This window comes from Mastomys coucha, unplaced genomic scaffold, assembly GCF_008632895.1.
Source record: "Mastomys coucha isolate ucsf_1 unplaced genomic scaffold, UCSF_Mcou_1 pScaffold8, whole genome shotgun sequence".
NCBI classification, from domain to species: domain Eukaryota; kingdom Metazoa; phylum Chordata; class Mammalia; order Rodentia; family Muridae; genus Mastomys; species Mastomys coucha.
In genome coordinates this window covers 60673930-60688539 of record NW_022196914.1, presented here as the reverse complement: position 1 = coordinate 60688539, position 14610 = coordinate 60673930, and the positions used below count along the sequence as shown (strand labels likewise).

At 37.5% G+C, this 14610-nt stretch overlaps 1 protein-coding gene across 5 annotated transcripts in view; it reads left to right on the top strand.

The window, feature by feature from the left end:
- Positions 1-14610, top strand: part of Bdp1 (B double prime 1, subunit of RNA polymerase III transcription initiation factor IIIB) — a 90172-nt gene that overhangs the window by 60459 nt on the left and 15103 nt on the right. For all 5 annotated transcript variants that reach the window (XM_031360709.1, XM_031360706.1, XM_031360708.1 and 2 more), the window contains exons 27-34: positions 1734-1770; positions 2209-2301; positions 3531-3756; positions 4273-4433; positions 7707-7857; positions 8038-8215; positions 9661-9721; positions 10211-10397. In XM_031360709.1, the coding sequence (XP_031216569.1) occupies positions 1734-1770; positions 2209-2301; positions 3531-3756; positions 4273-4433; positions 7707-7857; positions 8038-8215; positions 9661-9721; positions 10211-10397 (1094 nt within the window). The remainder of the gene's footprint in view (positions 1-1733; positions 1771-2208; positions 2302-3530; positions 3757-4272; positions 4434-7706; positions 7858-8037; positions 8216-9660; positions 9722-10210; positions 10398-14610) is intronic.

Genomic DNA, 14610 nt, shown 5'->3' with positions numbered 1-14610 from the left:
CCCTGTCTCGAAAAACCAAAAGTAACCAGCCAACCAACCAACCAACCAACCAAACAAACAAACAAAATCCTTAAAAATCACCAAAAGTTATACTTGTTTTTATTTTGTGTGTGTGAGTGTTTTGCTTGCATATATATGTGCACCACTTCTAGTAGGTTTTTCTAGTGGATGTGAGGAGGAAGCCATCCCTTCCCTTTAATGCTTCATCGTTTCTTGACATTCCAACCTTGGCTTCCATTGGCTTAGGATAGTCTTCCTATGTTTTTATCTTTTATTGACACATTGAATTAGAGTCATTGTTGTATTGAATTAGGGCCAATCCTATGGTTTTGTGTCAAACTTAATACGTTTATATAGACCCTTTCCAGGGGGAAGATACATTTATAGTATCAGAAATTTGAAATTCAATTTACAGTACTTTTCTAGTTTGAGTATGAATTATTTCTTTTTCATCCATGATTGCCTTGGCTCGAGCCTCTGTTGTAAATCAATTCCTAGACATGGTACAAGTGGACATTTTTTTTCTAAGACAGAGTTTCTTTTTGTAACTCTGGCAGTTGTGAACTCTGTAGATCAGGCTGGCCTCAAACTCAGAGACCCACCTGCCACTGCCTTTTGAGTGCTGGAATTAAAGGTGTGTACCACACTGCCTAGCTTACAAATGGACATTCTTGATTTGGCCGTAGTCTTAAAGGGTAAAGCAGTTGATCTTGTGTCATTAAGTACAGTGGTAATTGTTGGGTTTTCTAGGCTGTCTCTCTCAGGCTAAGGAAATCCTCTGTACTGATTTGTTGTGTGTTTGTCAGGAAAGGGTTTTAGACTTTCATGTGTAGTTTTGGGTTTTTTATTTTTTGCATTGCTACAAATGTATACATTTTTTTGTTACCATATTGACACATTGTAATTACAATGGTTTTGTGTGTTGTAGGAAACTTAATTCCCTGAGGATGACTTTTACATGTTTCTGTGTTGTTTACTAGATTTCAGATGCCTTTATGTCCACATTTATAGTAGCTATTATCCATGGGTTTTTGTTGTTGATGATCCTATGGTGTTAGGTGCTGAAGTCTTGTTTTTCTGACACCTGAGGCAGGGAGAGAGCCCACACAACTTAGGTGAAGTCTTAGATACTGTGAGCTGCTGGAAGGCTGCCTTAGCATCTTGGTTTTACAGATGCTGTTTTAGCTATCAGTCTTACATAGACTTGCTGAATAGCTGTTTCTCATTCAGTTTTGCTCTTACAACCAATTCTAGGGCTATGAAAGTTTGTTTTTTAAGTCACGTTTGACAGTTGTACCGGACAGCAGGTCAGCGGGGCTCCTTGTGCTCCTCTCTGGATAGCTGCCTCCTGTCCATTCATTGTTTACTAACATTTGTTATATTTTAACCACATAGTGTGGAAAGTTTGTGTTCTCTGTAGACTTTAGTTTTTATTGGGTAAATACTGGTAGCAGATTTCACTAGAGATTGAAGGATTATGACTGTGAAGATCTAAGAATAGGAGACTGATAAATCAGGAGTAAGATACAAAAGAATTTGGTCTGTAAGTTACTATTTCTGTTCTTATGAATCTTTAGGAATAAACATAAATTAAGAAAAGATTTAATATCATAACTAAAAACACAGAAAGACTTATTAAAAAAAAAAAAAAAGACTTGTTAATACTTAGAAACAACAACAAAACCAGAATATTTGTTTGGGGGAAACACTTAACATGTTTTTCCTTCTTTTAGGAAATGGTCGTAGGTGAACAGACCCAAGAAGAACCAGGTAACTGTTAACAAAGAATTGATTAAAACTATTTGGTTAACTGTACTGTAATGATTAGCAGTGATGATAGGTAATGGGACAGTCTACTAAAATGTAGAACAAAGACATTAACCTGGTATGTTGATAGGAACTTGAGTTTCTCAGAACCTAATTTTAGAAGGTGAGCCTAGAGTCCGTGTTAAGTACCGACGTAGTGATGTTTCCTCTGGAGCTGCACCGAGTTAATGTGTGGGAAGTGTTTTCAGTGAGTAGAGTCAGCATTGATGAGCTATGAATGTGTAGTGCATGATCTAAACAGACTGTGACTGAGTACTGGGTAGGGTTGTGAAGCCTGTGGCAGCTCTTTACTAGAAGACAGGTATCTGAGCACAAAGTCTTCCTGAGTGAAGAGATGTCTAGATTTATGTTTATGTTTTAATGTTGGTATATTTTCTCAAGGTCCCAGTGACGGAAGCACTGAAGCTGCCATAACTTTACTTACAATGGGAGATATAGTATTGCAGTCAGAGATCATTCCTGGGCAGGGTGATGGTAAGTCTGGAAGATAAATCCTACCCAGAGTAAAAACTTTTAAAAATGTGTTAACAAGGTACAATCATTCATTATTTTACTTAGTCTCTTCAGGTGCAGTGGCAACAATTTTGAGAGGATACAGTTGGCTTGAGAAGAGTTTGGGGCTGGAGAGATGCTTCAGCTATTAAAAAATAGCAAAGATCATAACTAAAAAATACAGGAGTTATTTGACTGGGCTTGATGACCTTTAATCTCCAGCCATTAGGAAGCAGAAGTAGGCAGATCTCTGTTGAGTTTGCATTCAGCCTGATCTACAGAGTGAGTTCCAGGCTAGCCAAGCTTGTCTGATGTAAAAGAGCTAGGGACTGGGGTTAACTTGTATTCACAGAATAGTTATCTGGTAAATGCTCAACCTGTGCTAGCAACCTAAACATTGGATATTTTGGGTCATTGACCACTGATCACTTTATAGATTTCTTTAGCAAAAGGATTCCTGCTTGATGATATGGTGATCATAACTGATATAAATCTGTAAAGGTGCAAATAGTTACTGAGATGATTTATTTTACAGTAGTGGAAGAAGCCAAAGGAAATGCCAACTTAAATCTTAAATACATTAATCCAACATAAAACTATATAGTTGTTTTTATCTTCATTTTTGTGGTATAAGGGATTGAACCCAGAGCATTGCTTGCTATAACTGAGCCAAATCTCCTATCCCAAAATCTGAAGCCTTTATTTATTATATTTAACTATAGCTAATTGTATTACAGGCAGTTGTTTTTGACTGGTAATGGTTGATCTGCCATTCACTATCATTGTATGACTTGTAAATTCATAACTGTGCATTTTTCAGAGGAGTGTCTAATTTGTGTTCCAGGCAGGGCTTCATTCTCAGGCGGAATATTTTAGTGGCACTGGTACAAATTTCTAGTATTTAAAGTACAATTTTCAAATACTAGTAAATGAAGCTATCCTGTTTTGAAACCATTTAGTTATATAGTTACTGAAAATAACAAAAAGACTAGTTTTTACTTAGAGTACCCCAAAAATTTAGTGATAAGAATAATTAAGCTTATTATAAGTCAAATTCTTGAATGAAATGTGAAATAATGAAATTAAATTTGGATCCTAGCAGAACAGACTCTAATACTAAAATTAAATTAGACCGTTATTGAATGTTGAGGAATTTTATTCAAATAGCTATTAATATTGGATCAATTTTGATTTCCTATTTTCTTCCGCAGTAGGAGTATGTGTATTTCCTGATGTTCATTCAAAGGATAAAAGTCATGTTCCTTTTAGCCCAGATAATGTAAATCAAAAACTTGTTCATGACTATCAGGAGGTTTGTTCACCTGTCATTAGTCCGTCACATGCTTCATTTGAAGAAAACAAGATTGTGTCGAAGGAACAAAGCAATAGAGATGCTGCTGTGATGGAAGAAGCAATGGGGGAGACTCTGCCAACCAGGTAATTTCAACATTCGATTAAGAAAGAGTTAAACAGCACCAGTTTAGTTATTAGCTTCTAGTGATGCTTGTAGAGAGACTGTGCTAATTCTTCACAGGTTAAATTAAAGATTATCTGACACTGATACTGATTTGTTAGTTTGCATATAAAACTGCAGTATGTTTTCTGTGTCTTTAAAGCTTAAGTGAAATAGGTTTGTATAAATGTTTTACAAACATGGTCTCCATTTTCGTCTTAGGGCTCTTAGCAAACTTAACCGCTTTTTAATTTTAGCATTCAGAAATGATCATTTGCCAGGTGTAGTGAAATATACCTGTAATTTCAGCCTTCTGGAAGCTGAAGCAAGAGGTCATTTGAGTTTTAGGGGAGCCACATGTTGTGTTGATACTTTGTCAAAACAGACAGAAAAGCAAACAGTTACATATAATGTGGTGTCTGAATGGTGGTCTATTAACTGTATCAGTACTAGACACACACACCAAAGGGACTGATAAGTTTGCATTTTTTTCCTTTTAGGAATACAGCTTCTACAATGAGCACATGTTTGAGAATGGAGAGTGTGGTCATTACATCTAAACTAAATTCTGAGAAGATTTTAGAGATCAGTGAGCTTGATGGTCATCAGGAAGTTGCCAGTTTTTGCAGAACTAAAGGGTCAGAAGTAGAAATTCAAAGAGGTGAGTTTAATTTTTCTCTTAGAAAATTATATTGACAATTATTATATTGTCTCTTAGAAAATTATATTGATAGTTCAGGGGTCCAGGAGATGGCTCGATGGGTAAAGGCACTTGCCACACAAGTCTATACACCCACGTTTGATCTCTGCAGCCTATATAAAGGTAGAAGAGAGAACTGACTCCACCAAGTTGTTCTCTGACCTTCACATGATCACTAGGGCAATGCAACTCTTGGAATAACAAATAGTTTTAAATTTACTTTGTATGTGCCAGTATATGTTCTGAGGGGTGGTGAGAACACTCCTGATTCACAGCACTCTGGAGATAGAGGCTGTCTAAACAAAAAGGACTGTGTTTGTTTATTGAGACATGATTCGCATACAGTACAGTTTGCCTACTTAACGTTTGCAGATCGGTGGTATTCTGCTCACCAGACTGTATAATATCACAGTCAGCAGCTACTTTCCCACGTGGGCAGCCACTAATGCCAGTTTGTCTTTGTACATGCCATGCAAATAGAAACATACAGTATATAGTTGAGTCTGATGTTGTTCACCTAGCATCGTGTTTTCAGGATTCATTTATATCATGTATAAAATACTTTTAAAAGCTTACTGTCGTGTGTTTGTATAGCCTGGGATTGCCGTGTGGAGTTGGTCCTCTCCTCCCACCATACAGGCTGCCAGAATTTCTTGGTCAGAGCCTTTACTCACTGGACCTTGTTTCTTATTGCCAAATCATACTGCATAACTATACCCCATTTTGTTTATTATCTGTTGTGAGCATGTAGAATGTATCTTCCTTTTTCTGTAATGAATAATGCTGCTAAGAACATTCATGGATGTTCTTATTTCTCTTGGGGTAATACATACAAAGTAGAATTTCTGTTTCATGCAATATTTCTATTTTGCCCCCTCTGCCCCCTGCTAGGGTTGAATTCAGGCTTTCACACATGCTAAGCATATACTCTGTCACTGAGCTTCATCTTTGGAGTAACTATTAAATTGTTTTCAAGAAGATTCCAGTTATTATTGTGGCAACTTTTATATGTTATATAGCAGTTAAATTAAAAAAGAGTAGTTGCATGACTTTATATTTTTAACTAGCAGTCTGTGAGAGTTTGTCTGATATCTGTCTGCCTCACGCACATAAGACAGGATTTCGCTCTGCATTCAAAGCTGACTAGGAACCTCACTGTGTAGTTTTAGGCTGGCCTTGACCTTGGAATCTTTCTATTTCAATCTTCCAGAAGCATAGAATTTTAGTTTCTGTCCCCTCCTAGACACCTAACTTTTTTAGTGGTGCTGGAATTTGAACTCAGGGAGGGGGTTAACAAACACTAAAGGTGTATTACATCCACAGCCCTCCAAGACAATATTATCTTTTTATTATAACTATCTTGATGGGAAGCAGGGTTTCATTGTATTGTAAATTTGAATTCTGTGTGGGTATGTGGGGATTGAATTCAGATCATTTCGAGCTTCTTTGATTGTTTCTTATTTTATTTTATTTTATTTTAATTTTATGTGTATTAGTGTTTTGCCTGCATTTATGTCTGTGCACTATATTGTGATTGGTGCCTGTAGAAGCCAGAATGGTATGCCAGATCCCCTTGAACTTGATTAACAAATATAGGAGCTGGGACTCAAATTGAGGTAAAAGACCTGAAATAAAGGGTTTGAAATGCAAAGAGAAAACACAAAGCCAAGTTGCATCCCAAAAGGCTCCACTTTACTGAGAATAAACCAGGGTTTTTATAGTCACAGGAGAAACTGAAAACAAGTCTCTAGATTACACTACAAAGAAAGTTCAGGTGCCAAAGTCCCCAGGTTCAGAAGATCTTCAGGAGGCTTGCTGGCTCAGGAGGTGGGCGTGCTCAGGCGGCTTCTAAAAAGACAAACAGCCAACAGAGAGCATCTGTCTTAGCTCCCAGGTGTTAGCCCCCAAGCACAGGCTACCAGAAGTCCACGATGGCTGAAGTGAAGGGGGAAGGTAACACTTAACTACTTAGAGCTCTCTCATTTTTTAAATGGCCTTAATATATTGTGATGCATACATTAACTCCTACTTTCATTTCCTCTTCTACTACTTCTTGCCAGAGGTCTGATTCCTTATGAAAAGCAGTGGAAGCTATACCCTTCCTAGATTATTAAATTCATGCTTACAAAATCTGGATAATTAGCACTATTCCCCGCTAATTTTGGATTCCTGATACCTGAGATTTCCTTTCAGCCAGCAGTGTGTGACAGTATATGCAGGTAGTTAATTCATTGAACTGGCTCTAGTAACTGGAAGTATATAAGTGGTCTCTCTGTCAGTTTTCCCCACTCTTCTGCCTACGTTCACATCATTTCTTATAGTTAGAAGTATTTTTCTTCCCCTATGTATGATGTCATTTAAATTTTTATTGCACTTTGTGTGTATGTGTGTGTGTTTCTGTGTTTCTGTATCTGTGTGTGCGTGTCTCATGCAACTGTACACATACCATGGTGTATGTGTGAGGATACAGGATAACTTGCTAGAGTCAGTTCTTTCATAGTGTGAGACTCAGAGGTTGAGAGACTTGATGGCAACTGCCATTATCCACCAAGCCACCTCACCTGCCACGCAACTTAAACCTCTCCAGGACATCTGGTGTGGTGGAATCATTAGATGGACCCTTTTGTACTTTCTCCTAATCCTCTTTTGGGTGTGGGTTTATAATTAGTTTTTTAAATTATGTATTATTGCATATGTATGTATGAGTGGGTGTGTGCATATGTGTACCTGTATGAGTGAATGTGTCTGTGTGTATATCTGTGTCTTATGTGTGTGTGTAGGTAGGTGTGCATATGCCACAGAGAACGTGAGACTCTCAGAAGACAACTTGTAGGAGTCAGTTTTCTCCTTTCATGTGTGGGTCCTGAGGATTGAACAGGTCACTGTTAGCTATGTAATGAGCCATTTTGCCATCCCTTAATTATAGTACTACTTTTAATTATGATATTATAGAACTCTTACCACAAATATAGGGATGCAATTGCTTTGTCACCCAAGAATGAAATATGTGCAGTGCAGGTTTCATTAATCATGTCTTACTTTTTAAAAATCTTGGCAAACCCCATTCTTCTGCCATGTGAGTTAGTTGATTTTTGAGTATGAGAATTTTGGAGTGGTCACCAAATCTGTTTTTTTAAGAGAGAATATGTTTCTAATATAGAGATTTAGCTGCACTATTTTGAACTATATCTTAAGTGTAGTTTTCTTCCCCCTACCTCCTTTTGTTTTTAAAAGAAACTGAGGGAAATGATTCCAAAGCACTAGAATTAGAAGATGAAAGCCTTGAGCCAGTTACAACAGCAGAGCCTAAGGAACAGAAGCAGTTGCAGTCTGTGCATGATGTGGAAGGGACCAGTGTTTCTCAAGAAGCAATCCAACCGACGAGGTAAAAGAGGGGAGAGATGCTGGCATTCATTTTATGTTGCGCCTTAGCTTTCGCAACAGAATTCTATTGTGGTTAACATTTTTAAAGTTGAAAACATTACATTAAATGATAATATTTAGTCCTAGAAATAATTCTATGCTTGGTTGACTGATTTAAAATAATGTGCTGAAACTATTTCAGAATTGAAGATGACGAGGAGAACTTGCAAGAGGTTCAAATGTCGGACACTGCAGTTGCTTCATCCGAGATGGGGCAGCGGACACTTGATTCAGGTCAGGGTTTTGGTGAGAGTACTACTGAAGAAGCCCTCGAAGAAAAACCTAAAGACAGCGGTGTGCCCATGCTTCATGTGCCAGAGGTAAAGCAATGTCGAGTGCAGTACTGAGTGCTGTGGCTCTCCTTTCTCCATTTACCTTTGCAGTTCTACAGGCCTTTGATAAATACTTCATGCCAGACACTGAGGCACTGGGGTTCAAAGCTTTGGGAGACATGAGTAATTGAATGGTTTGATATTCAATTGATATCTGGTGTGATAGGTTCTGTGATAGATTGGAACCAGGCCTGGTGGTATCCTCACTATCAATTTAGTCTCTGGAAAGGAGAGGCATTAAAATTGTTTTTAAAAAGTTCCTTGGATAGGAAAGTACTTGAGTTTTGAAGTACAGAATAAAGTAGCTTATTAAAAGGAAAGGAACATATTTAAACAATAGATGAAGCTCCATGATTTGTTAAAGCAGAAATTAAGGGATTTATCTACATCCAATGTCAAGATTCATTTTCTATGTCATCTCCACTTTTTTACTTTTTAACTTTTACTTTGAAATAATTTTAGACTTAGAGAAAAGTTACAAAAATCTGTAAGAATTTTCCTATATTTTGTTTTCATGGATTCATTGTTAATTTTCTTTTGTTTTCTTTGTCTGGCTCTTCATCATTATAGATACTTTTAGTTTTGTGTGTGTGTGTGTGTGTGTGTGTGTGTGTGTGTGTGTGTGTACATGTCAACATGCATACACCTACCATATTGCTTGTGGAGGTGTCTGTGGACAGTGCTGGAGTCCTCTCCTTTCACATGGAGGTCCTGGGGGTGAACCTGCTAAGCCATCACACCAGTCCTAGTTGGTTGCATAGTTGCATACTTTAAAAACTTAATGGCAACTGCTCAGTGGGTAAGGTGATTTCCACCAAGTCTGGTGACCAAAGTTCAGTCAAGACCCACAGAGAGAATGGGCTCCCTCTTAAGTTAATAGAGGCCTAGAGAGATGTCTCAGCAGTTAGGAGTATGTATTCCTAAGCATCCAAATTTGGTTCCTAGCACTCATATCAGTTGGCTCTGGCTTCTAAGGGCACTCACATACATGATATATATGCACACAGACACATAAGTAAAAATAATCTTTTTTAAACGTAGAGTAATGAATACTCATACTCAGGTAGCTTTGTCCTTAAAAATTAATAAATACAATAAAACTTGATCTGTTGAAAGTAAGTTACATACATGAGTTGTATCCATAATATCTTTACTAAGGCAAAGATGTCTTACAAAGAAGCAGCAGTGAGTATTGCTGTTTTATATCTACATTGCTACAGAGGCAATGCAATGTCAGTCATTCCTTTTGTGAATTCAGTGCCTTCACCCTTACACTGAAAAATTATGGAGTAATTGTATCTGACAATTTAATCAGGCTATTTTAAGCTTAAGATAAGCCTGTAAGTTTGGAGACGCTGTCTCTTTTACCATATGTCAAACTGTTAGAGACTTTCTCAAGCTTCATTTTCTTTTCAATTTTTTTTTAATGACAGAGTATACCATTTAATATCCCAGAAGCCCAACAAGAAAATGCCAGTCCTCAAGAAGTTACAGGTATGAAAGGCTGCTTCTAGCAAAGTGTAATGTGTAGGATAATTTTTTTATTTTAGCCTATTTTTTTTTCTTTCTTTTTTTATTTTTTTGCAATAAGGTTTTTCTTTGTAGTCCTGGATGTCGTGGACCTTGCTAAGTAAACTAGGCTGACCTCACAGAAATCCTCCTTCCTCTGTCTCCCTAGTGCTAACATTACAAGCATATTCCAGCACACCTGGCTTTCATGTAACTATGGGGTAAAAAGCACAAATTTAAAATAAACCAATGGCAGTCATAAAATACAAATGTAAATTTTATCAGTTTTACTCAAAATTATAAATGCTTCCCACAAAATATTCTGTGTAGGCTTTTGGGGTTGGGGAATATGTTTTATTTTTTTTTTTACTTAGTTTTGGCATTGTAAGTTACGAGAATCATTTTAGAGATGAAATAATGATTTTGTACTGTTTCTTAGTTTAGCTTTTCATTGATAACTTTTAACTTCGACAGTGAATCTATTTACTAATGAACAACAAGATGGAGAAGATGAGCAAGCAGTCATTTTAACTTTGGTGGAAATCCCAACTAATACAACAGAAGGAATTACTGACCCCTCCATGCAGTTAATGCCGAGCTCTCTGCTGCCAGCACCCATATTGGTCAGATCTGGAAATACAGCAGAAAGAGGTGACCTGAGGTAAGACAGTTAAACCTTTTACTTACCAGTGAGAAAGGTGCTGCATGAGTCAAGTAGTAAGTCAACTATACACCAACATTTAACAGTACAAGTGAATGCTGCTCATTGGGATGGTCGCATGGATGAAGATGGTGCTTGATCTTGTCTGTTCTCTGCTCTCCCCTCTTGTACTTTGGCCTGCTCCCCTCTGTCATCCTCCCTAAAGTCCTTCTGCTTTTGCAGGATTTTTACTTCTATTTTTAATGTCTACAGATGAGAAAAAAATGTGATTAATTTTCTATGTGTAGGTTATTTCACATAACACAGTGTTCCAGGTCTGCTCATTTTCTTGGTAGTTCCAAATTTAATTTTTCCTTTTGGTTGAGTAAGAAATACTTGTGTGTGTATTTGTATGTACATGTGCGCGTGTGTGTATACATGTATGTATGTGTGTACATGCCCATAACATTTTCTTTATTTACTCATCTGTTAATAGGTACTTGGCCTGATGTCATAGTTTCTATAATTTGACTGGTACTGATAGTATTACAGTAAACATGGGTATTTGAGTGTTTGTTTTTGCATGTTGATTTTGTTCAGATCTACATGTATGTAGATCATAAGATAGGTCTATCTTTAGATTTTTGAGGATCCTCCATTATGTTTTATGTAGATGGTGCACTGATTTCTACCCCTACCAGCAGTGCGTAAGTTTTTTCCCATTATTGCCAGCATTAATTTGTTTTGCCTTTTGTTTTGTTTTGTTTTGTTCAATAACAGCTATTTAGACTGGGATAGATAGTTTGGTATAGTTTTGATTTTCATAAGTTTGTTGGACTGTTGTGCTTTTGAGAAGTTGAGACCTATTGTGATCAGTTGTCCACTTTTAATTTAGTTGTTAAGTTAGTGTGTATTGGTTGTATAAAGACAGGTGTTTCATTATGACACTGGATACATGTAGCTATATGGGCTATTTAGCCTGGCTTGGGTTTAGTCTTCCTGCCTCAGCCTCCTGAGTAGTGGGGTTATAGGTATGATTACATAACAACTTTTTTAAAAAAATTCTGTATATGGGCTGGCAAGGTAGCACAGCAGGTAAAGCCACTTGTTTGCAAGCCCGATGACCTGGTTGTGATCCCCAGAACCCACATGGTGGAAGAAAACTCTTGCAAGATGTTCTCTGAACTCAACACTTGCTTCAGCACACATGCTGTCTTTCCAACATGCAAATAAATTAGAAAAATAATTGTTTGTATATTTCTGTATTAATCTTACTGTGGTAAATAGCTGCAAACAATTTCCTGTATTTCTATAGTTTTTTTCTACTTTATTTCTTTCATTTGTGAAGCACTATAATTTGGTTTAATTCCATTTGTTCACTGGTACATTTGTTTCCTGAGCTCTTGGAGCCACATGTTTCTCTGTGTTTCCTTCCTTATTTTCAGTTCCAAGAGTTGCATTAAGATTTTTGATCTATTTAGTGTTGGTGGTGTGTGGCATGAGGCACAGGGGTCTAGGTTTTTTGTTTGGTTGGTTTGGTTTTCAGGGCTTTTATTTTAGCTTTTGTTTAGATTTATTTTATATGTGTGAGTGTTTTGCTTGCATGAATGTATATATACCATATATATCCACCTGATTCCCTTGGAGGCCAAAAGGGCATCAGATCCCCCTGGAACTGGAGTTACCAGGTGCTTGGATGTGAACTATTATGTGCTGGTAACTAAGTCCAGTTCCTCTGCAAGAGCAGCAAGTGCATTTAATGCCAGGGTTCTCTGTCCAGCCCCAGGGATTCTGTGCCCCGCCCCTTACACACTGTTCTGCTCTTCTGTTACTGTGGCTCTTTAGTATAGTTTGAAACAGGTGTGTTAATACTTGCAGAGGTGCTCCTTTTTCTCAGGATTGCTTTGCTATTCAGGCTCTTATGTGTCTGGATGAATTTTTGTATTTTTTTTTCTAGTTCTGTGGAGAATGAGTTCTTTGGTATTCTGAAGGAAATTGCATTGACCCATAGATTGCTATGGCTGCAATAAAACACAAATCAAAAGCAACTTGGAGGGAGGAAAGGATTTATATTTTACCTTACAAGTAACAGTCCATCATTGAGTGAAATCAGAACAGGAACTGGATACAGGACCTGAGGCAGAGGCCACGGAGGAATGCTACTTACTGACTTGCTTGGTTTGTTTTCTCAGGGGTGCCTGCCCAGAGCTGGCACCACCTCAGGGGCCTAGGCACTCTATCATCAATCATTAATCAAGAAATGCTTCATAGGGGGCTGGTGAGATAGCTCAGTGGGTAAGAGCACTGACTGCTCTTCCGAAGGTCCTGAGTTCAAATCCCAGCAACCACATGGTGGCTCACAACCACTCGAAATGAGATCTGACGCCCTTTTCTGGCACATCTGAAGACAGCTACAGTGTACTTATATATAATAATAAATAAATCTTTAAAAAAAAATTGGGGGGTGGTGGTGGCTCACGCCTTTAATCCCAGCACTTGGGAGGCAGAGGCAAGTGGATTTCTGAGTTCGAGGCCAGCCTGGTCTACAGAGTGAGTTCCAGGACAGCCAGGGCTATACAGAGAAACCCTGTCTCAAAAAAACAAAACAAAACAAAAGAAACAAAACCAACCAACCAACCAAAAATGGACCACAGGCTTGCTGCAAGCCAGTTTTAGTGAGGCATTTTCTCCATTGAGGCGCTTTTCCCAGATAATCCTGACTTATTTCAAATTGATAAAAATCTAATCAGTGTAATTGCTTTATCTTTTAAAACTGGTTTATCAATTTTAACTCCCTGATCCATGAACCTGGGAGGGTATTCCATCTTCTAGTATCTTCATTGTTCAGTGATTGCCGTTTCAGTCTTCAAAGTCTTTCACCTGCTGTAGGATTTTGGTTTTGTGTTTTTGTTTTTTTATTTTAGGCTGTCATGGATGGGATTTTTTTTTTTTTCTGGTTTCATTCTCAGTGAGTTTATTATTGGTATATAGAAATGTTATTGAAGCTGGGTTGTTGAAACCCATGCCTTTAATCCCGGCAGGGGGCAGGAGGCAGGGGGCCAGGGGGCAGGGGAGCTCTGAGTTTAAGGTCAGCTGGTCAACAGATTGAGTTCCAGGATAGCCGGGACTGCACAGAGAAACCCTGCCTTGAAGACACTGTCCCCTCACCCCCAAAGAAATGTTACTGAATTTTGTATGTTTACTTTTATGTACTCCTTTGCTGCATTGACTTCCCTGTTGTGAGAATCTTTGGGTGGCATATTTAGGACTTTGTGTGTGTAAAATAGTATCCCCTGCAGACGGGGATAGTTTGACTTCTTCCCTTTATTGCCTCTTACATCTCTTTAAATTGTTACAGCTAGAGTTCCAAGGATTGTGTTAATCAGAGTGTGAAGTCTGTCTGGTTCCTGGTCTTAGATTAAATGCTTTCATTTTTGTTCCATTTGAGTCTGTGAGTTTATCATATCTGTTCTTTATTGTGTTGCAGCATCTTTGTAGACATAATTATTGAGGGGTTTTTATCATGAAGGTATATTGAATTTTATCAGACTTAATTTTTCATCTATTGAGGTGACTATGCAATATTTATTCTTTTTTTTTTTGTTTGTTTTTTGTTTTTTGTTTTTTGTTTTTTTCGAGATAGGTTTCTCTGTGTAGCCTTGGCTGTCCTGGAACTCACCAGGCTGGCCTTGAACTCAGAAATCCCCCTGCCTATTCCTCCCAAGTGCTGGGATTAAAGGCGAGTGCCACCACCACCCGGCCTATTCTTGATTATATGCTGTTATTGATTAGTGATATTCAACCATCCTCACTCTTTGGAATGAAATTCTCTAGATCATGGTATGTAATCTCTCTAAGATTTCTTTTGAGCTGAATAAATATAGATTAAGAAAAAGTGAGAAAGAACTCAAGAGAGTATGACAAGTTACAAGGGAGAATACTTATTTAATTCCATCTACAAATATTTTATTGACGATTTCTGTATTTTATGTAGCAAGGATGTTGGTCCAAAGTTATCTTTACTTGTGTCAGGTTTTGCAAGGTCATAAAGTGAGTTTGAAAGAGACTCGTTTTATTCAGTAGATTGATTTCTTTTTCTTTTTTTAAATTTGGTAAGATTTAGTAGTGAATTCTTTTAGTTCAAAGATCTTTATTGAGTTACTTTTTATTACTACAATCTCAATTCTTTGTTGGTTAGTAATCTAATTAAGGTTTTGTTGTTTTTTTTTTTTTT